Source organism: Rhopalosiphum maidis, chromosome 1, assembly GCF_003676215.2.
Source record: "Rhopalosiphum maidis isolate BTI-1 chromosome 1, ASM367621v3, whole genome shotgun sequence".
In the NCBI taxonomy this organism is placed as follows: Eukaryota; Metazoa; Arthropoda; class Insecta; order Hemiptera; family Aphididae; genus Rhopalosiphum; species Rhopalosiphum maidis.
The window spans coordinates 44149710-44175307 of record NC_040877.1 but is presented as its reverse complement, the minus strand read 5'-3'; the positions used below and the strand labels follow the sequence as shown (position 1 = coordinate 44175307).

General features: G+C 28.1%; 1 protein-coding gene across 1 annotated transcript; it reads left to right on the top strand.

Annotated features, from left to right (window-relative positions):
- Window positions 1-21839: 21839 nt before the first annotated feature.
- Window positions 21840-25183, top strand: LOC113549912 (lamin Dm0-like). The gene is made up of 3 exons (XM_026951428.1): window positions 21840-22397; window positions 22853-22977; window positions 25067-25183. The coding sequence occupies exons 1-3, from the start codon at window positions 22003-22005 to the stop codon at window positions 25111-25113; spliced, it is 567 nt and encodes a 188-aa protein (XP_026807229.1). The 5' UTR covers window positions 21840-22002; the 3' UTR covers window positions 25114-25183.
- Window positions 25184-25598: the final 415 nt, after the last annotated feature.

The following is a 25598-nucleotide window of genomic DNA, read 5'->3' as shown; positions in this document are numbered from 1 at the left end:
AACACATAGGCACCGACGCCGACGACGCGGTGTATTGTTCGGATTCGAATAAATAATAATAATAAAAAAAAATCGAAAATGGTTCCGACTGAGAAAAAAAGATAAAGAAACGACGAACGATAGGAATTCACCACAATCCATGGCGCGAGCACATGACGCCTTAATTACATTTACGTTTTCGACGGCGGTAATGACTTTATTAGTAGCATAATATTGTTATAATATTAGTTCCACATGCGCGTACATTATATATGTATTCATTTCATATTATACGTCCTATTTTATGACCGCGACATACCTATAGATAGATATCTCTATACATAGGCGAAACTAGTCAGATCCCCCCATTGGATTTTTATTATATTTTGTTTTTGCTTACATTATGCAGTATGCACTAAAATGCAATATTTTGTGATATTATAATCTATTGAGCTATTGAATCATGAAAATTTTCTCAATACTAAATACCATTATAATTTTATTTTATTTTATTTGTAGCAAAGAAATGTTTATTTAGTCGGAATATTCAATAACGACTATGTTTATACTTTATTATAGCTTATCTTATTATTTATAAAGACAATACTTTATACATAATAATATGTATGTATGTTCGACTAAAAGGGCTATGCTTCCACTGTGAGCCTGTGTTTAAAATATTATCAGATATTATCGTTGTTTTACATTATGAGAAATAACTAATGAGATTATTATTGCTTTGGGTTTAGTTCACCCCGTATACGTAGTACCACTAGTACATAGTACGTACTACGTACCTACTATTATTTTTCTGAAATCTAAAAAAAAGAGACTCACGGAATTGTTGAAAATGTGTGAAAATGTATTTGTTACAGGAACGGCTAAACGGCCTAACACTTATGCCAGTTTATAGAAATATTTAATTACAGCAGAAGTTTTAGACTAACTAGCAAAAAAAAAAAAAAAAATAGTATTTTATTTATACATTTAATGATGTAGCATTTTATAGTACAGAAATTTACAGATTTTATGAAGTATTGGAGTGAATAATCTACCATATTATGTTTAATGTGAATTTTGAATCAATTTAAATTATATTCATTCAAATTTCATTGTTCATCACTTGTTCTTATATTTTACTATCCGAGTAAAAAGTTTTGGGATGGCGGGAGATTTTTCAATTTTCCCCTCTCATTTAGCTTTTTTTTTCGATTCCCCCCTTTCAGAAATCATGTCTACGCCACTGAAAATGTATGGGAGTGCTAAAACCTATAGTACAACAAAAGAGCCCCCCCATTATTTATGATAAGCAAAATTATTATACACAAAAAAATTTTTAATATGGTATAGACTATAGAGTATAGCATATAATATCATAATACTCATCTATTGTTATAATAAATTAATTTTTTCTGTTATTAGTTAATGCAAATTTATTTAAAATGTTTTCAGTATTTATGTTATTTGTAGTTTCTCTTTCAATACATATTGAAGCTAGATTTTTAAAACGATTGTTAGAAGCCTATTCTTCATTCTTTGCATTACAGAAAAAGATCTTTCACAGGCAATTGTTAATTGCAAGGATCTAATAGTTATGATCATTTTAAAATGTACAGTTTCAAAAAAATCATAACTTACTTAAAAATAATAATATCATTAAAAAGCTACGTGGGGCTCTGGATAATAATCTTACCTTTAAATTTTATAATAGGTAAATTCACTGTATTATCAAAACTAATAGTACAATACTGAAACTGGTGAATAAAAATTTGCCATGTCGTACGTGTGTAAGACGGAGACAACACATGCGGGTACTATGTCCTCTTAAAAATAAAACCTAATTCTACGTATTATTGTGTATACTGTACACCTTACAGCCTACAATAATAAACGTATATGAAGTTTCCATTTATAATATTTTGATAAATTATCAATTTTACTGGTCAATACTCGTAAATTATTAATTATCAAAACAAAAATTTTACAAATATTGTAAAAAAACAGTATAGAAAATTTGGGAGTGCTAATTTTGATATTGGGAGTGCTTAGCACTCCCAAGATCCTCCCTAGTTGCGCCCATGGTATTAGGTCAGGCCATGGCCTAACTGGCCTGACCCGTAGTTTCGCTTATGTCTCTATACAATACAATATAACCGTAACCTACCCACCTAACTCTACATAATGTACAAATACATTTTATGCATCGTGTATAATATGTATACGAGGTTATGACGTTTAGGGTACTATCACATAATATATATATATATTATATAACGAGTTGGTATATATATATTTGTAAAAGGCCATCGATATATGTATGTACTATAACGTCCCCCCTTCAACGGGGCCCTGATGGATGCATTGTGCCAGTTGTTCAGAATCCGGGGGAAAAAAATATAATATAATAATAACGCGACCCCAACACGTTTTTTCCCGAATAACGCCTCTCCACGAAACGCGCATTTCAATATCTTTTTTCTGTCTCTCTCCGGCCTCCGCAGGTATCAGCAGTACCTACCTGTATCATACGGGTGACGACGAAGGTGATACACTTATCCTAGCAACACAGGTGTAACGTGTGTATTGCCGTCGTACGGCCAACGGCGTTTCGCTGTTCGGGTCCAAATCGTATCCGCCCGTAGCACCATCACCGCGACGGTGTCCTCCGGTATGCCTTACAAGGAGACCATCAGTCACCAGTATGCTGTACCTGAATCCGTTCGATTACTCTGTCCGGTTGTCCCTGCAGTTCCCGCTGTCGACCGCTACCCACGAAAGTTAGGGGATCGTGCATATGAAACTCCAGCCTCATACCACCCGCCACGGCGAGCAACGATGAACAACGCTACGTCCAACATGGACGCGTTCCACTAACCGATACCACACAGGAATTTAACAACAATATCATAAATTATTATAAAGAGACAATCGAGAATTGAATTTACTGCTGTTGTATTATAATTTTTTATACATGTTTATAGTGGTGGGTTATAGCACATCAAGAACTCCGACATAGCGTCATGCTTGATTTATGTACTTTATCGTAATAAACTATAAGGGTTTTCCAAATTTAAGACCTCCCAAAAGTTATAAAAATAATATCACCGAATTATGATTAAAAAAATAATGTAGGTAATTGATAATATTTTACTATTTAAGGATGTATTATACACCACCTGTAACACACATGTACATATAATATGTTAAATATATGTGTATATACTTATATGTATATGTTTATTCAATAATTTAACCAATCAAATTAGTTCAATCTTTAAAAAATGTAATACAAGTATTATTATGTACACAAATATTAAGGTAGGTAAAATATAATACATACATTCCTGTATATACAAAGGTAAGTAGGGATTACTAAATAAATGTATAAATGAATTTACAAGCATTTAATGCTGTGTATATGTTTTAAAGTAACTCCTAACATATGTTATCTACATTTAACAAAACTAATATGTAACATTAAAAGAAAAACATATTAAATATTGTTTTAGAATTTTAAGTTGAAATTTGTATTATTTTAAATAAATGATTACATAGGCACATATTGGAAAGGTTAAATTATAATAATTTTTTTAATGTAATATATATTAAGATGAGTAAATTTATCATATGCATATTATATTAGAAATTTAAAATATATGTTAAATTAAATAGTTTTGTTGGTTATGGTGGAACAAGAGTATCATATGTATTTTAAGAATGCAATGAGTGCTGCTAAGGCGATACGCTGACATTAAAGTAAAATATTATTGGTTAAAAATTGTTGGGAGACTTTAGCAAATGGCAGTACTTGAAGTGTCAAATGCTGTAGAATCGCTTATGCATAAGGATCAATCATGTGATTGCGATAAAAATGCTTTTGGGCTTCTGAAAAAACATTATACACATATGCACCCATGGCATCCCGAGTGGTCGTTCGTCTGTTTCGTACGGTCTCGGGGATACACAATCATTATTTCCTATATACAACTACTGAGAGGGCCAAACGCGACACAGGCCATGCAACCCTGTTACATAGACAGCGGTTTATAAAATGTTATGGTCGTAATCCAATTGTTTAAATTGTAAGTATATTCTGTTATTATAATAACAATATAATTTGTATTATACTTTGACTTCGCTCGCCCATCAACAACGGTTTGATCTCTGCCGCACCGCGAGTCTTATGTAATATTGCCGCGGTTCGGGTACCAGGGTTACATACGAGTACTGCTCATTCGGAGAATATTGTATTGTGCCATAGTGGTAAACGCCGTAAACGTTTTGTAAGCAGAGTAATTATTCGGACTACTGTTTACTCCTTTGTTAGGTTAAAACATTTAGCAAATGTTGCACTTAATCATGATAAAGTGTTTCGTTTGTTTAGTTCAAATAACCAATATCGTGATATATAACAATAAAATATCATATATTTGTTACTATCATGGAGTATAATTATTTATGGCTTATTTTTTTATTTATAAAGAACAGATATCTTATGTTATTTCAGAATACATATAACAACAATTCACAATTAAGCAGTGTGTGTGTGTGGGGGGGGGGGGTTAATGTGTATAGTCTAATAAAATTGGCGATGTATTATACTATACACCACCTTTAACACAAATTAACGAATATGTTAAATATATATGTATATACCTATGTATTGTCGCCAGGTTTTAAAAAACATAATGGATGCCTTGACAGCCTTGGTATAATATGCATAAATACATAATTTGGAGGATGGGGCTTAGCCCCTGGTCAATAAAAATGCCCCCTTAAAATTTAAAAAATGCTTTGAAATCGCTTTAGGGACTAGTTACAATTTAATTTTCTAAACTTTGAATTTTGGCTCTCCAAATTGCGCCTATTGATGTTATGATTTTACTATTTGACTAAAAACGTTAACATTTTTTTTATTGATTTTATTACTATATATAAATATTAAATAATACAATATAATAATATTAACCATGTTGTACACTGAAAATGCAATTTAATTATTGATAGTAAGACATTATATTAATTAATTATCGTGAACAATATAAATGTATACCAATTTGATAGCTACTTTATAAATAATAAGTTAAACAAAAAAAAATATGATAATGTTTTCAATATTTAATTGCACTTCTTGAAAACTTAAAGATATTCTTTGAAAATTGTTGAAACTTGAATATTTGGATATAAATACACGTTATAAATATCCAATATTCTAATGTGTGCCACACCCCCCCCCCCACTAATAACTCAAATGGGTGCCATAGCCCCCGGGAATCCATGCACATAGCGCCTATGCATATATGTATATGTTTATTTAATAATTTAACCAATAAAATTAGTTCAATTTATTTAAAAATATAATACAAGTATTATTTACACAAATATTAAGGTAGGTCAAATATTATACATACATTCCTGCATAAACAAAGGTAACATCCTCATTGAAGGTGTAACAATATATTAAGAAACATTTAAAGTTGTGTATATGTTTTAAAGAAACTCCTAATATATGTAATCTATAGAACGAAGTACCAAACCAATATTCATAAATTACGGTTTTTAATATTTGTTTACTCCCTTAAAAATTTAATTAGTTACTTTTGTTTTAGGTTTTTTTTTTTAATTTTACGGACTTGTATCGACAAAATAACCTTATTATTTGTTGGTTATGGTGGAAGGAGTGTTTTATATGTATTTTAAGAATGCAGTGAGAGGTGATAAGGCGATACGCTTACATAAAAGTAAAATATTATCGGATGAAAATTGTTGAGAGACTAAAGTAAATGGTAGTACTTGACGTGTCAAATGCTGTAGCAATGCTTATGCATGAGGGCCAATTATGTGATAGCAATAAAAATGCATTTGATTTTCAGAAAAAACATTATACCCACTATGCACCCATGGCATCCCGAGTGGTCGTTCGTCTGTTTCGTACGGTCTCGGGGACACACAATCATTATTTCCTATATACAACTACTGAGAGGGCCAAACGCGACACAGGCCATGCAACCCTGTTACATAAACAGCGGTTTATAAAATGGTATGGTCGTAATCCAATTGTTTAAATTGTAAGTATATTTTCTTATTATAATAACAATATAATTTATATTATATTATATTATATTTTATTATTTATATACTTTGACTTCGCTCGCGCATCAACTGCGGTTTGATCTCTGCCGCACCGCGAGTTTTATGTTATATTGCCGCGGATCGGGTACCAGGGTTACATAGGGCTACTGCTCAATCGGAGAATATTGTATTGTACCATAGCGGTAAACGCGGTAATTCATTTTTGTGTGGGATAGCTTTGGTAACGTTATCTCAACCTCCTAAACTGGCTAATCGAAAGGCAGAATACAAAAAAATGAAATATGAATATAATTACAAATTTATTCACTTAACAATTGAAATTTAATAAAAAAAAAAAATCGATTATATAACAAAACAAATTGAATGAAAAAGAATATTGAATAGAAAAATTATTTGACTAAAAAAATATTAATTATTAAATTTGGCGTTTTTCATTTAATGTTGTCTTATTGTATTCAGATTTTTTAAAATTAAATTATCTCTAATGTTGAAGCTAACGACGCAAAATGGATTGTGCTGAATGATGAATGGCCATTCAATATGTATTGAAGACTGAGAAAATACATGCGGCCACGAATGCCTATACCAGTAGTCGAAACAGCGCCACATGCCATGCAACCCTGTTACATAGACAGCGGTTTATAAAATGTTATGGTCGTAATCCAATTGTTTAAATTGTAAGTATATTCTGTTATTATAATAACAATATAATTTGTATTATACTTTGACTTCGCTCGCGCATCAACTGCGGTTTGATCTCTGCCGCACCGCGAGTTTTATGTAATATTTCCGCGGTTTGGGTACCAGGGTCACATAGGACTACTGCTTTGTCGGAGAATATTGTATAGCGCCATAGCGCGGTTAACGTTGTAAGCATTTGACTACTTTCGTACTACTATATGCTACACGATGGTGTAAACGTTGGGAAATATTTCCAACCCCATCATGGTATAGCGGTTTGTCTGATTAATTTAAATAACCTATATCGTGATATGTAACAATATAATATCATAGTTATTATTTTACTATTACAGACTTATCACAGAGAATAATTATTTATTACTTTTTTTTATTTATAAACGCCCACTGCAAGCATAAAGATTATATATCATAGAATACATAATAAAAAAAAAGTTACATCGAACAATGTTTGTGGAGGGGACGGGGTTATTCAATGATTTTGTCCATGTCTGTTTAGCTTACAGTTTATATTTTTGATTTGTGGTGACTATAACATACATTGTAAAGTTACACTTACCTAACATTACACCATAATATATGCATTTCTTTACTGTTATTCTAATATCCATAATATTAATCCACATGGGGGCAACAAATGGGTGCATTTTCAACCCTTGGCCTATCAAAAAAAAAAAAAAAAAAAAATAAATAAATAAATTTTAAGGATGCAATGAGTGCTTATAAAGCGATACGCTTACATGGGAGACGTAAGTAGTTGGCAGTACTTGAAGTGTCATATGCTGTAGCAATGCTAATGCATGAGGGCCAATTATGTGATAGCAATAAAAAAGCATTTGAGCTTCTGAAAAAACATTATACCCACTATGCACCTATAGCATCCCGAGTGGTAGTTTGACTATTGCGTCCGGTCTCGGGGACACACAATCATTATTTCCTATATACAACTACTGAGAGGGCCAAACGTGACACAGGCCATGCAACCCTGTTACATAGACAGCGGTTTATAAAATGTTATGGTCGTAATCCAATTGTTTAAATTGTAAGTATATTCTTTTATTATAATAACAATATAATAATATTATACTTTGACTTCGCTCGCGCATCAACTGCGGTTTGATCTATGCCGCACCGCGAGTCTTATGTAATATTGCCGCGGTTCGGGTACCAGGGTCACATAGGACTACTGCTCCGTCGGAGAATATTGTATAGCGCCATAGCACGGTTAACATTGTAAGCGTTTGATTACTTTTGGACTACTGTATGCTAAACGGGGGGTAACACGATTTCCTTTTTATCTGAAAAAACACTACACGGTTGCACACTTTTTACCTTTTTTCTTTGTTTTCTTTGAGTAAACACAACTATTTAATTTAAAAAGTTTATAAATAATTAATAATAACATAATATGTAGTCAAAAAAAAAAAAATAAATAAATAATAATAACACACAGCAATAATTTATTATTAAGACACGTCAAAAATATAACAAAAAATTAGTTGTAACTTAAAGGTTTCTAACTTTTTAGCATCAAAACGTAGTTTTAGGTTAAAGGTTACGATTATAAACCATCCAATCCCGCGTTTCTACCAATTGTATGGAAACTGAACCTTCATCAGAAGCAAGATCAAATGCTCAGTTTTATAGAATGTCATCTCGTATATCTACTTACCAACTTATGAACATTTTATTTGATATGCAAAGCGAATAGTTATTAAAAAATATATAATATAAAACATCAAGTCAGCAAAATATTAAAAAGACAAAAAAAGAAAATATTACATTTATAATAAATACTCGGAAAAAAATATAAAAATAATGAGATGTTTAAATAATTATTTTCTCTTATTAAGACAATGTTTTTGTGATAAAAAGTTATAAGAACTTGATTTCTGGTATATCCATGTATTTTTTTTTACGCATTGTTTTAGGTTATTTTTTACTATTACAGACGTTTTTCGAAAAATTATTTAATATTATTAATTTTACAACTAGAATATTCAATTATATTTTTGTTATACTCAGCATTCTGTCAATATAAGTTGTTTTATGATTTTTTTATGGATTACATCTCAGGTAGTCAACTAGTTTTTTTTAATAAATATATATGTTTAATAATATACTTTTGTATGTGGATATAGTAAAGCACTAAAGCTATATAGAAACATTTAACAAAACTAATATGCAGCATTAAAAGAAAAACCTATTAATTATTGTTTAAGAATTTTAAATTTTAATTATGTATAATTTAAGAATAATATGATTACATTGGCTCATATTGGAAAGACTATTATGTTATTATAATTTATTATGTTAATTTAATATCAAATTAAATAATTTTGATTGTTATTAAATAGTGGCACAAGTGTTTCATATGTATTTTAAGAATGCAATGAGTGTTGCTAGGACGATACCCTCACATGGGAGACTTAAGTAAATATCAGTAATTGAAGTGTTAAATGCTGTAGCAGTGCTTATGCATGAGGGCCAATTATGTGATAATAATAAAAATGCATTTGATCTTATAAAAAACATTATACCCACTATGCACACATGGCATCCCAAGTAGTCGTTCGACTGTTATGTCCGGTCTCTGGGATACACAATCATTATTTCCTATATACAACTACTGAGAGGGCCAAACGCGACACAGGCCATGCAACCCTGTTACATAGACAGCGGTTTATAAAATGGTATGGCCGTAATCCAATTGTTTAAATTGTAAGTATATTCTTTTATTATAATAACAATATAATTTGTATTATACTTTGACTTCGCTCGCGCATCAACTGCGGTTTGATCTCTGCCGCACCGCGAGTTTTATGTTATATTGCCGCGGTTCGGGTACCAGGGTTACATAGAGCTACTGCTCAGTCGGAGAATATTGTATTGTACCATAGCGGTCAACGTTGTAAGCATTTGACTACTTTCGTACTACTGTAAGCTACACGATGGTGTAAACGTTGGAAATATTTCCAACCCCATCATGGTATAGCGGTTTGTCTGATTAGTTTAAATAACCTATATCGTGATATGTAACAATATAATATCATAGTTATTATTTTAATATCACAATGTTATCACAGAGAATAATTATTTATCGCTTATTTTTTTTTTATAAACGTCTACAGCAAGCATAAAAATCAGATATCTTATGTTATTACTTATTTTAGAATATATAATAAAAACAGGTTACAATGAACCATGTTTGTTGAAGTGGGGTTATTAATTGATTTTATTCAGGCTGCTTGACTTACAGTTTATATTTTTATTTGAGGTTCTTAACTCAGGTAACCACAACACACAATTTAATAGTTACACAGTGTAACTCCTGGTTAAATTTTTTTCATTGATCTTTGTACAAAACATTGGAATTTTTGGCCATTAGTTTAACATTAGCTTAATATTAATTTACATTAGTATGTTTATCTTATATTATTGTATAGTTTAGATTAGCTTATATAGCTAAATTTCTTTTATGAATTGTATGATGTTGGTAGTTGATTGAGAATCCGAGCACTTCTCCTTTTTTTTGTAATTTTCTTCATATTTTTGGCATTTGGTGATTATGTGTTTGACTGTACACTTAATTCTTATATGGGTGGGTCATTTTTTCTACGTGGTGCCTATGTGTGATGAATGTGTGCCATATTCTTAGTCGATATAGTATGGTTTCTTCATTTCTCTTAAGTCCTGTGATATGCCATGTATCTATGGGGTTAATTATTTGGGTTAACTTTGTGTTCTTGTTTGTTCATTGTTTGAGGAGGCTGCTTTTGACTTTTTTAAGCTGCTTTTTTGTTGCTAAGTATACCTCAGTATTCGGGTGATAGGTACCCATAAACAACATGTTTGTTGTAGTCACCTAAAATAAAAAATATAAACTGTAAGCTAAACAGCAGTGGAAAAAATCAATTAATAACTCCCCCACCACAAACATGGTTCGTTGTAACCAGATTTTATTTTGTATTTTGAAATAACATAAAATGTTTATACTTTAGGCTCACCGGGAATTTATAAATAAGAAACTAAATAATAAATACATATACTCCATGATAGTAAAAGAATATGTATGGTATTATATTGTTCTATATCATGATATTGGTTATTTGAACTTAACAGACAAAAAGCAATATCATGATGGAATTTACAATATTTGCCAACATTTACACCATCGTGTAGCTGCTAAACTTAACCTAAGCATACGGTATTCAGAGTTATTACTTTGTTGTCAAACGGTTACAAAGTTAATGGCACAATACAATATTCTCCGACAGAGCAGTAGTCCTATGTAACCCTGGTACTCGAACCGCGGAAATATTACATAAGACTCGCGGTGCGGCATAGATCAAACCGCAGTTGATGCGCGAGCGAAGTCAAAGTATAATACAAATTATATTGTTATTATGATAAAACAGTTTACTTACAATTTAAACAATTGGATTACGGCCATACCATTTTATAAACCGCTGTCTATATAACAGGGTTGCATGGCCTGTGTCGCGTTTGGCCCTCTCAGTAGTAGTATATAGGAAATAATGATTGTGTGTCCCCGAGACCGGACGCAATAGTCAAACTACCACTCGGGATGCTATAGGTGCATAGTGGGTATAATGTTTTTTCAGAAAATCAAATGCATTTTTTTTGCTATCACATAATTGGCCCTCATGCATAAGCATTGCTACAGCATATGACACTTCAAGTACTGCCAACTACTTACGTCTCCCATGTAAGCGTATCGCCTTATAAGCACTCATTGCATCCTTAAAATTTATTTATTATTTATTTTTTTTTTTTTTGATAGGCCAAGGGTTGAAAATGCACCCACTTATGGCGCCCATGTGCATTAATATTATGGATATTAGAATAATAGTAAAGAAGTGCATATATTATGGTTTAATGTTAGGTAAGTGTAACTTTACATTGTAGATTATAGTCACCTCAAATAAAAAATATAAACTGTAAGTTAAAGAGACATGGACAAAATCATTGAATAACCCCGCCCCCTCCACAAACATTTTTCGTTGTAACCTGTTTTTATTATCTATTCTAAAATACCATAAGATATCTGATCTTTATGCTTGCTGTGGGCGTTTATAAATAAAAAAAAAAGTAATAAATAATTATTCTCTGTGATAAGTCTGTGATAGTAAAATAATAACTATGATATTATATTGTTACATATCACGATATAGGTTATTTAAACTAATCAGACAAACCGCTATACCATGATGGGGTTGGAAATATTTCCCAACGTTTACACCATCGTGTAGCATATAGTAATACGAAAGTAGTCAAATGCTTACAACGTTAACCGCGCTATGGCGCTATACAATATTCTCCGATTGAGCAGTAGCCTTATGTAACCCTGGTACCCAAACCGCGGCAATATTACATAAAACTCGCGGTGCGGCAGAGATCAAACCGCAGTTGATGCGCGAGCGAAGTCAAAATATAATATAAATTATATTGTTATTATAATAAGAGAATATACTTACAATTTAAACAATTGGATTACGACCATAGCATTTTATAAACCGCTGTCTATGTAACAGGGTTGCATGGCCTGTGGCGCTGTTTCGACTACTGGTATAGGCATTCACGGCTGTGTGTATTTTCTCAGTCTTTAATATATATTGAATGGCCATTCAGCATCCAATACAATCCATTGTGCGTCGTTAGCTTCAATATTACAGTGAATTTACTTAGTATCAAAGTTAAAAGTTAGAACATTATCAGTATCTTAGCGTTTGATTTTTTTCAATGCATTATTTTTTAAGCTAGATATGATAATAATAATAATAAAAGATTTTGCAAAATAAACAATATGATACATTAAATATATATAAAATTAAGTATAAATTATATTGCAGCAATCTCTATAAGCAAAGCTTGTTCTAAAGGAGCATTTCTTATTAATACAATATTATTAGAATGCATCATTTTTTTTTAATAATTGTCAAATATGAAAAAAGTAAAGATTATAGAATAAATATATAGTACCTATCTAATTAAGTTTAATGATATTAATTATAAGTAGATATATTTTAATTAATAGTTACTACTCAGATATAACTGATATGAGAGTTTTTAATTTTTCATATTTTGTTTATATACTAATATTTTATTAGAAAGTAGAAGTTAAAACACTTTAAATAGTAAATTGTTGCCATTTAAATAAGAACGAACGCGTTTTTCTAACAATTTACATTATATTTGGATTTATTGATTTCATGCACATATTATTAATTACATTTAATAAATTTATTTAATTATATTGTACAATGTTTAACAATAACTACTATTATATATAAACAAATAATACATTTTTTTTTTGCATTCTTTTTATTTTGGTTTATGTTTGAGTAATTGGTGTATTGATAAATTATTACTGTAATTTAGTATATGTATTGTGATTTATGAGCATTATTAAGAAGGTTACTTGTTATATTCAGAATATCACTTCTTAGTTTAAATTTAGATAATTACTCAACATGTTGGTTATTAAAAAAAAAATAAGGACTACATAAGCATTTAATTTTTCTAATGTTAAGTGTTAGCAAGTGTATAACATTGTAATACCATTGAAGTGAGTTGTATGTGCTGGTAACAATGCATAAGGTTTAGCAATTAATATCACAGCAATCCTAATCACAAAGCCATATTATTTAATTATAATATGTAATATTATATATTTTTAATTATCTATTTTGCTTGGAGCCACAGCAATAACCTTAATTATGAATCAAATCATCAATTAATAAAACTAGTCTCACGGTGTTTAATTGAAACTTTTTTAATTTAGTAATTACATAAGGTGATATTATTTCGTATTAAATTATATCTTTTCTATTGGATACAAAAAATCAATATTAATAAAGAGTTATGACATAGATTAACAAAATAATTTTAACAATAGCTTTACAATTATATACTTAAATTATTACATGTTATATTCCATAGCAGGGTTACATTTTCAAATTACATCATACAATTTCAAATTCAATTGTCTACACTCTATGCTATGTCTATTCTAAATAAAAATGCATATTTTTTTTTTGCTCTCTATTCTTTGGCCAGCTAAATTTTAATTTTCTAAAAATTGGCCCTCTAATAACTTTCAGTTGCTTATCCCTATTCTATAGTATTAAATAATAACTTCTACTTAAAATCCACAAAACCTAATTTAAATAAGAGTTATGATAAAAATTAATAAATTCTATTCTAACAACATTATATTATAATCCTTATAATTTAGTTATTATATTAGGTGTTATTATTTTATTTTAAATATACACTTTTCATTAGGTGATACAAAATCAATTTTTATAAAGAGTAATGGCATAAATTCATAAAACTATTCTAACAGCTTTACATTTAAATGCTTTTATAGAAAGTATTATGTGTAATGTTATATATTATTCAATAATTACTTATGATTGTGAGACACTAAACCAACCTTAAATAAGAGTTATGACATAAATTAATTAAAACTATTCTTACAGCATTATATTGAAATCCTTCTAATTTAGTAATCACACAAGGTTATAATTTTTTATAATTAACTATCACATTTGCTTAGGAGCCTCAAAAACAATATTACTTAAGAGTCATGACATAATTTAATAAAACTTTTCTAACATTATTTTATTCAAATCCTATAGTTGAATTTTAACATACAATATAATATATAATTAAATAGCCACTTTTGCTTATAAGTAACAAAAAAGCCTTAAATAACTCATGACATAAATTTACAAAATTATTCTAACAGCTTTACATTTAAATCCTTTTGATTTAGTAATCACATGTGGTGATATAATTTCATATTAAAGTATAAGTCTTCCTTAGGAGACACAAAACCAACCTTAAATAACAAGTCATGACATAATTTAAAAAAAAGTTATTTTAACAGTGTTACATTTAAATCTTTTTATATTATAAATTATTAAATTATCACACAAAAAAATACTTAAATATGAATTTTACAATATTAGTTAAAATTATTAATAATCTTGAGTCATAAGGGTTTATAATTGTTTATAATTGTTTTTGATACATGTGTTAATAATTATTAACATGGCCTTTTTAAGTGTGAGGTGAAGGTCTTCAATTTTAATGACACTTTTTTATGCTTAATGTAATTTAGTTTAATCTGCCTCCCATTATTATTCCTTTATTGCAAGAAAACACATTATATACAAATATTATGATGGTTTATCTTTTATTATTTAAAATTTAAGTTGTTGTGGTTTTAGAAAATCTGTTAATATACATTTTATGTACCTAGCATACATTTTGAAATAAGTCCATTTGACATAAGTTAATAGTGGAAAATCATGAAGGATGGCATTTAATTATTAGGTTGGGTATCACTAAGACGTTTATGATGTCATTCCCTTTATCAATTAATTACTCTTATACTTTAGCTATTCTTTAAAATTATCCCTATATACATACATAGAATGATAAGATACAAAACGTTTTTATAGATATAAACTATTAATTAGATATCTTTTTATCTTATATTATTATAACATAATAATTATTTTAATTAGCTTAATACTTAAAACCTTTTACAAAACATAAAATCATATTATATTATGGATAGTACATCATATTATGAATATTATATGTAATATGTTTGTGTATTATTAGTGAATTATTGACAATGATTTTAGTTAATCTTAAATAGTTATCAGTTATCACAGTTATTTTGATCTACCTTTATAATTAGGTACTTATTCATTATTATACTTAAGAAATAATATAGGTTTATAATGTTTGAATATCTATTAAGTTAATCTCTTATCAATGTAGTTTGTACATTTATATATAGTTTATATTTAATTTTTGAAATTATTTTAGAAAAATCAGTTAAAATAAACTTTTTTAATTAATTAGAGATAAATTAATCATGATTTTTGGAATATATTTGTTCAAGTATAAGTTAGTTTTTATTTTCTATTTATTAGTTCATAGTTGGTAATTACAGAGAATGGCTTTAATGATGTTAAGTATAGTAAAAAATTTTATCTATAATCGTCCTCTATAAATTTTTTTATGAATGTTTAATTAATAAAATATAATTTATTAAGCATTTATTTACTTATTTATATTTTTATATTTTATTATCTTGTTGCTATTTTTTTTTTTGTGTGTTTCAAATTATTCAAATTAAGTTACTTAAATTTTGAAAAATTAGTTGAACTAAATAGTATGTACTTATGATTGAAGAATCTATTAAATTGTTAATTTGAGTATAAATATATTGACTTATAATGTTGATTATTATAGAGAATAGTTTTTACAATAATGTTAGATATCACAGTGCTTCATGTTCAACCATTCTCTATGATAATTTTTGTTATGAATGTATACCAAAATATGAACTTTGAAAACATTTAAGTACTGTACTTTTTATAGTGATTACTGTAACTAATGTTTATTATTATATGATTATAAATAAATTAAGTTTTTTTAACATATATATAATTATATGTGTGTGTGTGTATTAATTAATTAATAATTTGCTAACAATTGCATAACATGCATATTAGTATTTTATTACCTATTTATAATTATCTAGTTAGGTATCTATGCGACTAAGGTTACATGATAAAGAAATACAATTGATAGTTTGTATTACCTATGAATTATCACATACTAATACATTAATTTGTTAATACATTTTTAATGTCTTACTATAATTAATAATAAAATATTTCTAATAATACCAATTCATTATACACTAGTTATTTATATTATTCTAAAGAAATTAGAACAAATTAATTTAACCATGTTATTTCTACCATATTGTGTATCACTAATAAATAATAGTTATAAGCATAGACCATTATTTTAACTCTATATTTTATTGTGTCCTAAGCATTTACATGGTCAAGCGTAATTGAACATGTTTCTGTTTATCAGTTTCATTCCCATAAAATAGTTTGACACGAAACAAGAATTAGTACGCCACTGCAAAATGTGTTGTATCGGAGAAAACCGGCCAAAGATTGTCATTGTTCCTTCTATAAAATTGCAAAAAATTATCATTATGAAATAGGTACTGAAAACTGCACCTTATCATCACAACACCCAGTAACGCAAGACTGTAAATATACATTTGTGTGTCAATACAGCTACTCTACTTTAAAATCAATACCTTGATCAGCTGAATTGTAGTTAAGTGTACTATGCTCAAAGCTTGTATCATCGTGTACTTGGTTGAGAAATCACAAATTTTGACACCACTAAAAGTGAATATTTCTATATATCTTCTATCGGTACATTGATTGTAAAAATCTATGGTTGAGCCATATTTTCGATAAGGTTTAATCCTTACATTTTTCCTGCTGTAGGTTCTCGATTCACAAATACTTGAAACAGCAGACTTCATTGGCGATGTTTCAGTCATGCACTGTAACTAGGCAGGTATCTTAGAATTTAGCTGTAAATAAATAGAAAGAAAATTTAATATGATTAATTTTTATGCATATTTAAATAACCTAACAACCTGAATATCTACTTAAATAATACGCTATATTCAAAAAAATCCCCCTGTATTTTATAAATATCATATATGTAGAAATTCAAGAATACAGCCACGATACAGAGTGTAACAACTATAACATAAGAATTTACACATGACAGAAAAACACCTTCTTAATTACCAAATTGTATTATTAACCACTTATGTAAAAATGTATTTTAAATTTAATTATTATATAATTTATTGTTAATTATATAATTAAAAAAATAATTTTTATTGAAAAAAAAATGAGCTATTGCTTATAGTTAACGCTTGTCATAATTTACATTTGTTAGTCATTTCAGTTAAACCCTGTTTATCTACTATACCTAAGTATAGGTAGGTAATAAATATATAACAATTTAGGTTTAATTTATATACCTAGGCTGTTTTATTATGAATATTAAAAAAAATTAAATTCAGGTATTTATACTAATTGATAAATTATCAATATACATTTTAAGTATCTAAGCCAATTATTGGTGATCAAATTACTATGGTTCAGTGGCGTATTTATCGGGAAGTTTTCCACCAGGGATTGATGTTTAAGCAAATAAGAATAGAAAGATTGGTTTCATTTTATAATTTGACTATATTTATACATATAAATATTTAATATAATAAACTTTTCAGATCATCCTCCTACCACAAAAAAAACTAGTTGTAAATACGTCACTGATATGGTTTATTATTTACTACATTTCGAAAACAAATGAGTGATGTCATTAAAATTATTGAAAAAAAATAACAATATGTACGATTAATTTTATACTCTTATCGTAAAATGCTAGTTAAGTGATGTGCCTATTTATATGTTTGATGTTCAAATTAAAAGGATTGTAAAGGACGTCGAAAAATTATCTTGAAAATTAATAAACGAGGTATATATGATCTATGTGAAGGGTTGTGTGTAAATTATCTTCATTGTATAATAGTGATATTTATTTAATAGTTATTTCTAAAAATAAATTATTTTACAATAATTTAAAATAAAACATATTAATATTGGTGGGTGGTCGTGCGGACACCTGGGAAAATAGTATATGCACTTGTATATAGGTTTGATGATATTTTAGTTGGTCATTAAATCAGGCAATAGCCATAGAAAAAGGATTCTCAATAAAGTAACGCGTATCTATAAATAAGGTATTATCACTGCGTCTAAGTTTGGAGGGTGCTGTAAGAGCGCATGTCCGAAATGGTTGGCTGCAGAGTGGTATTGCATTCTACAGTATGTGAAATATATAATATATATATTTATATATATTCGTATATCTACAATATATTTATGGGTATTATGTAAATGTAATGTTATTAAATGTTTTTATCGTTTATATAATTATTAAATAATATTATTATGCAGACATAGGCGCAATACTTTCATTTTAGCTCAAAATAAGCCGATGGTGCTAGTTTAAGACTTGAGGTGATAAGCACCCCCCGTATGTGCGCCAATGTATGCAGTCATGCAGAGTAGTTATCTACACTTCTACCTACACTTCTCGGTGGTCATTCAAAAACAAATGTATCTCAACGCACTTCTATCGTCCTACCTGTAGTATACATAATATGAGTCTCTTTATAGATTATTATACTTTCTAATAATATTTTTCTCCGTATTATTTATTTAGGTATATTAATTATTAATATTATAGATCATACATATTATTTAATATTTATCTATTGTAATATTACTTATTAAAAAATTATAATATTATATATATCTATTATTTATGAACACTAAAAAAAACGAGTGGCGATTAATTTTTTTTACATTTTATAATATTGATAAAAAAATAAATCATATTTTTACAAAGATACTCACTACAGCAGCTGCAGCAGTTGTAGTTCACCGAGTCCGTGGCAGTCGTATTATATTATATTGTTATCGCGCTATAATATATATAAGTAACTCACGTCTTTAACAACCGTAAGTTTGTTCGGACGCAAGTCCGATTCCCGATCGATGTATCTGTTTCAGGCATTGTTGACACGCTCTTTGAGCAACGTCTCTGCGCGAAACGACTACATTTTCACTGATGGCGGTGTTAACGTGACGGTCAAAACCTAGGACGACGGTAAACGAATGAGTAATGAATCGCGAACTAGGTCAACACTACATGAAGTACTTATTACCTACGGTCCTTGCGCATACGTTTTCGGTCGCGGTATTTGGTATCCATAGCAATGAACACACCCGGCCGTAACGGACGGATCGATGGAGCTTTTGCAAGTGGTTCCAGCTACATTCTCAGCCGGTGCCAACACCTCAATATATTCTCGTGTTAATAATAATAACAGTTCTATACCATTATTACTTATAGCTGTACATATTAACTACTATTATTTTTTATTATCTCAACTGGGCTTGCTGAAAAGTATACACCCAACTTCCTCGAGGATAACTAAAAAATTATTTATGTATAAGGTAATCATCTACTATTAGTGACTATTCCTCTGTCTACTGCTTGCCTTAAGTATGGCATATCCAACTCAACAGTTCCATGGTTATGTCTTTCGGGACAAAGATCTAAATTATTTCCCTCATAATTTATGTGGACAATATTACTCCACTTTTTTATTTCTTTGTTTTTCACAAATTAAGTACCTATTTTATGAATAAAATATAACTATTAAAACATACAAAATATAAAGGATTAGTTTAATAAACTAACATTTTATTCCTTATAACACTTCTCTTATAATATTTATAGTAGTAATTATCAATGTATAATATATATATTTGAGTTATTTTGTACTCCTGGTATGATTCTATATGTACGATTGAGTTCTAAATTTTCTAAAATAAAAAAAATTAATTAAAATTAAATACCAATGTCTAAATAAATAACAATTGTTTTTATAACATATAAATACAAATTACTAGTATCATTATTAATTTTATTCATCATATTCTTAAATTACTAAAATAAATTATAGTTATGTATAGTATTTTGTAGTAAGGACAATTATATTTATTACTTACTTTCATCCAACTCTGAATTTGAACTATCTTCAACTAAAAAAATTTAGTTTAAGTTAAACTAACCTAATTACTATTATATTAAACATTATACATATATGTAGGTATATATTTTTAGATAATATAAATAAATGAGTATTTTTACAAAGTAATATATTTTTATGTTTGAGCAATAAGTTCAATCATTCTATACAAACATATTAATAATAAATTATTTACTGTATTAACTGTAAAAACACTGATTTGTTAATTAATATATTTTAATGTTATGTATAAGCATATTATAGTTAATCAAATTTATTTTTTAGTAATTGGAAATAAAAAGTTAAATTGATTTACTTGGTATGTAATAATTGTGATCAACTAAGTGATTATCTACTGCTATTTTATCAATATCAACATATGTGTGATTATTCAACACATCATAATTGCAACTTTCCATTATTTTTTTAATATAATATGAAAATACTGTGTTTACAATATAAATTTGATGATGTATAAAGTATGTACTAATATGTACAATTATACTGTCTACACTGGTATGTGTTGAACATTGGAGATACTTGAAAGAATCATATTATCTTGTACTCTATATATTATGTATGTAGTCTATCAATTAAAATATAAAATATAAATGATTTTTACTGTCTACTATAACAATGAAAATTCACTTGTGATTGGGATAGTGTAATCTTAATGGTGTTATTCATACTAAATATTAGGTCCCAGAAATTCCTATCAAAATCAAGTCTTACAATTTTAGGTATCTCATTTTTTCAATACCTATATAAAAATACAAATAAAAATATCCTTGTGGCTAAACGAATGTAAGGGAAAAAAGTCCCATATCACACCTTGTATAAAAACTAATTCTTAATCGTTAATTAAATAATTTCTATTATTGATCGATACTTAAATCCTTTAACAGTGTATAAATCAGTGGAGGTCCTTATTACTTTTTTAGATTCTTACAATTCGTATAATGTGAATAATTCGCTTACCTACCGATGTTTGGGTACTTAGCATATTTGAAAAAAAATATCATTATATTATATTTTTTTCCATCATTGCTATTAATTTTTTTTTTTTTAATAGATAACATTTTTACTTTAAAATATTATGTTTTAATAATATTAATTATTCAATTATAAAATTGTGATTATAATATCATAATTAATATTAAACGCGGCAATTTTTGATATTGTTAAGTTGGTGTTACCATTGAGATGGAATTGATGGGATTTTAATTTTTCAAAGCTGGCTACAATGAATTCCAAACTTCTTTTTATCATAAAAATGTGTATTTGGGAGAACACCATCCCTCTCCGACATAGAGTAAGTACTCAATTACACCAAGTTACACACGCTGCTTTTAATACTAAAATACTAACCCTTTCCATCAATAAGTTGGAATCACTGAAAAATTCGAGTCGGCATCTCCCGGTTTGAAGGCGTGGGTTTCCGACCACCGTTAAAATTGTTGTGTATGTACTAATATTATAGCTTTCCCGGCGGTTGATTTATATTTTATGGTAAATATTAGTGTTTTATTCCTTTAGTGACCGTATTATTTCGTTTATAATAATTGTACCTAATTATAAAAATCGATCTTCTTCGCACTTTGATTTCGAAGTGTTAATATCATAAATTTTATTGTGTGTGCGTTTTATTCGAATACTAGAATAGTGGTGGTGATCGAAGACCAGCCATTGAAATGTCGCAGAGTGCATCAAGAAAAGATGGTGAGAAACAGGGGGCCAAAAACATTCCGCAACCGAACGAGTTATGTAATAAGAGCAGAAGGACAGCGACACAAAACCCTACCAAGTTCAGCCGTAATCAGGAAAATCACGAGCTACAGAATTTAAAAGACAGTATCGCCGATTACAGTGGACGCGTTAAGTTCTTAGAAGCCAAAAACTCAAAATTAACACAAAAGCTCCATTTTTCAAATGAGGTGAGAACCCGGGAGGTGTCCAACGCTATGACATTATGTGAATCTGAACTTGACAAACTAAGAAATGCATTAGAATGCGAAGTTGAACAAAAGAACCGCCTCGAGTTAGAGAATAGGCGTCATATTTTCAAAATAAAACAGCTCAATACAAAGTAAGTACCACGACCATTTGTAATCAATTTCTTGTTAATTTTAAATAATTTTAAATGTAATATCAAAAATAATGATAATATTGTAGTAAAAAAATTAAAATTACTAACCTAAACATAGCTTTTAGAAATATAACATGTTTTACGTTTTTCATTTATAAAATTATGTTACACTTGATTTTTAAATTTGATAACATTATATTGATAAAAATTTATTGTCAGATCATAAAAAAATACCATCATAAACATGTTTATTGATTCCTAGTTAATATCAAATTGTTAAAAAACCTTTTTTTCTTACTTGCTTATTAACTTAAAATTAGGTATTATTAAAACAATACTTAATTCGTTATAATAAAATATAAAATATTGTTTATCATTTTTTTACTATTAAGCTATTCAATGTTATTTATAATGTGTCACATTATGAACATTTATTGAGAATTTAATTATTTCAGACTTGACCAAATTTCAAAGGAGTTGGAAGAAACTAAATCATTTGAAGCAAGATATCGCGAAATTACTGTAAAATATGGTCAAGCTTTGATTGACAATAAGAATTTAAAAGACGCTAATAATGCAAGTACGTATTATTTATTCATTGATAATTTTGAGTGGAAACTGGCCACTCAAATTTTAGCTAACGTGTTTATCACTGAAGTTAATCTGTGATAATATGTTTTGTTTTGTAAACAAATGTAAAATGTTAACGATTTCAGCCCTTATAATCAACTCCCTTTCAAACTAATCATCTTTTATGTTTGTTGGTTAGCATCATTCGACGACGAAAGCCGTATTTTGTTATCTTGTGGTTTTTATGATTATTTTCACGTTTTTTTTTTTTTAACAATTTTTGGAAATACTTGTGTCTTGTATTATAAATTTTTTTTAATAATTTTAAAAATGATTATTTATCACTAAATTTTATTTAAAATATTTATTACCAAGTATGATACATAGTACAATGTCCCATTGAGTATGTGGGCATAACATGCTGTGTTACAGGGTGTCAATACTGGTGTATTAAATATATTAAATTAAAAATATTTCTTATAAAATTTTAGGTCAATACCACAGAACTAATAAGACCTTTCAATATTGCCCACTATATATTGGCTGCCGAAGACTCGTGTATTTCCTTATCGGTTTCCATTCTGATTTTATCTGTTCTGTGTCTTTATAAAGGATTTTGGTGTTAGACATTTTTATCAAAGATATTTTAGAGTATAGAGAAAGGGGTTCTTTATCCTTATCAATATACAATTACCAATTTTAAAGTTAATTCTCTAAAACAGAATTATGAGAAGTGTCCTAGTTTTTTCTCGTATCCCAAAGACACCGATCGCCACTCATTTTGGATGACGAATTACCGAACAGAGCACTAGATTGACATACCTGCAGTATAAGGATTTTCCCGTATTTCAACATTGTGTCCCGTTGTCTCGACAAAAGTTATATGGGACGTATTTTGTCCCGTTTTTTCAAGTCTGTCTTGTAATATTTTTTCAGGAAATCAGAATTTCCTTTTTTAAAACATGCTGATAAAATTGGAAAAATATTTCGTACAATATGTGAATTGGTATTTTCTATTGAACATGGTAGACATTTAGACATAATACAACATACTAAAAAAGTGAAAAACCATTTATTGGTATTATCAGCTGCATCAAAGCATGATTGAAAATTTTTAATTATTCATTATTTTAATCAATTTAAAACTGATTTATTTCAATTACATGAAACATAGATTTATTAATACTACATGATTAAGATGACGTATTGTTAACTGGTAAAGACTAGTTACTTAGTTTCTAATATATTATTTTTAAGTATAAATTAATACTGTTGCATCAATAATTAAGATAGAAATAGGTTTATCTATATAATTTTATAGATACTGAGAGGAGTAATGATAATTTAAAAAAGTCCACTTGTTTTAATACTTTAATAATGACTTATTTATTTTTTTTAACTACTTACTTGGAATAAAGTTAAAATATATTGCAGATAACTTTACACCAAGGTTAAATAAAATTACTTTAGGTTGAAGTATAAACTAATTAATTATTGATGCAATACTTCAACATTAAGTACTTTACTGCTTTCCAGAATAGAATTTTTATGTTTTTGATAACAAATCTTATTATTATGATGCATATTTTGGAGGCAAGTTGATAGATTAATAACACAAAAAACAATATTACAGTCTCATATCGTAAAATCATAAAGTTCAACGATTAATATCAGCGAAATATTTTTCAGCAAAGCTTATCCTTTAGGAGTAAATAAACTTGTTTAGGCTTATTGGTCGGTCTTAGTAATAAAATATAATTTAGCTTAAATTATACAATAGTTTTTACATCTATAGGTTCTATTGTAGAATGGATATTTATTGAAATTTAAGTTTTTACTGAAAATTGAATACCTAACTAATTAAATATTCTTTTTTAAATACTTAACTAAAAAGTAAAAATACAAAATATAGTTTAAAAATAAAATATTTAATTACTACATAATTAAAAACTTTTATAAAACTTAAATTTTCAGCAAATGTTATGGATGTTATGTTAATTATTGTATTTAATAAAATACAATCAATATATTTGTTTAACTAATTAAGTAGATATTAATTAAGAATCTCCAACCACTAATGAAATTTTTTAACGTTTTAGTTGAAACAACACAAAATCAGCAAGAAAAAGGATCATTAATGAGTTGATGGCACAATTCAACAACCAATCGAAGCGGTCATTTTTAAATGATCATAACTATTATAAAGAAATTTGCCAAGACTTCACATTCAATCAATAATGAATATAATTTGAAAATTAAATAGTTATAATTATTTGTGAATTTATAACCATTATTTAAATTTAAATTTAATTTTAAAATATAAAAGTATTTAATAAAATGTCTAGTTTTTTAGTACTTGCTAATATAGGAGCGGCTAAAATTTTTTTGGATGTGATCTACTAAAAATATACTTCACCTTTGAGGATTGACTTCCATTTATCGACAATGTTATTAACTACCATCATGGTTAATTTTCGTGTGTTTAGCTTAAAAATAAATTCTAACACGAACGACCGGTCGATCTAGTATTACATTATGTATATATACATATATTAATTAATAATTATATATACAAATAATAAGACTAAAACACACATTCAATAGTCACTAAATACTAATTAATTAACTTCA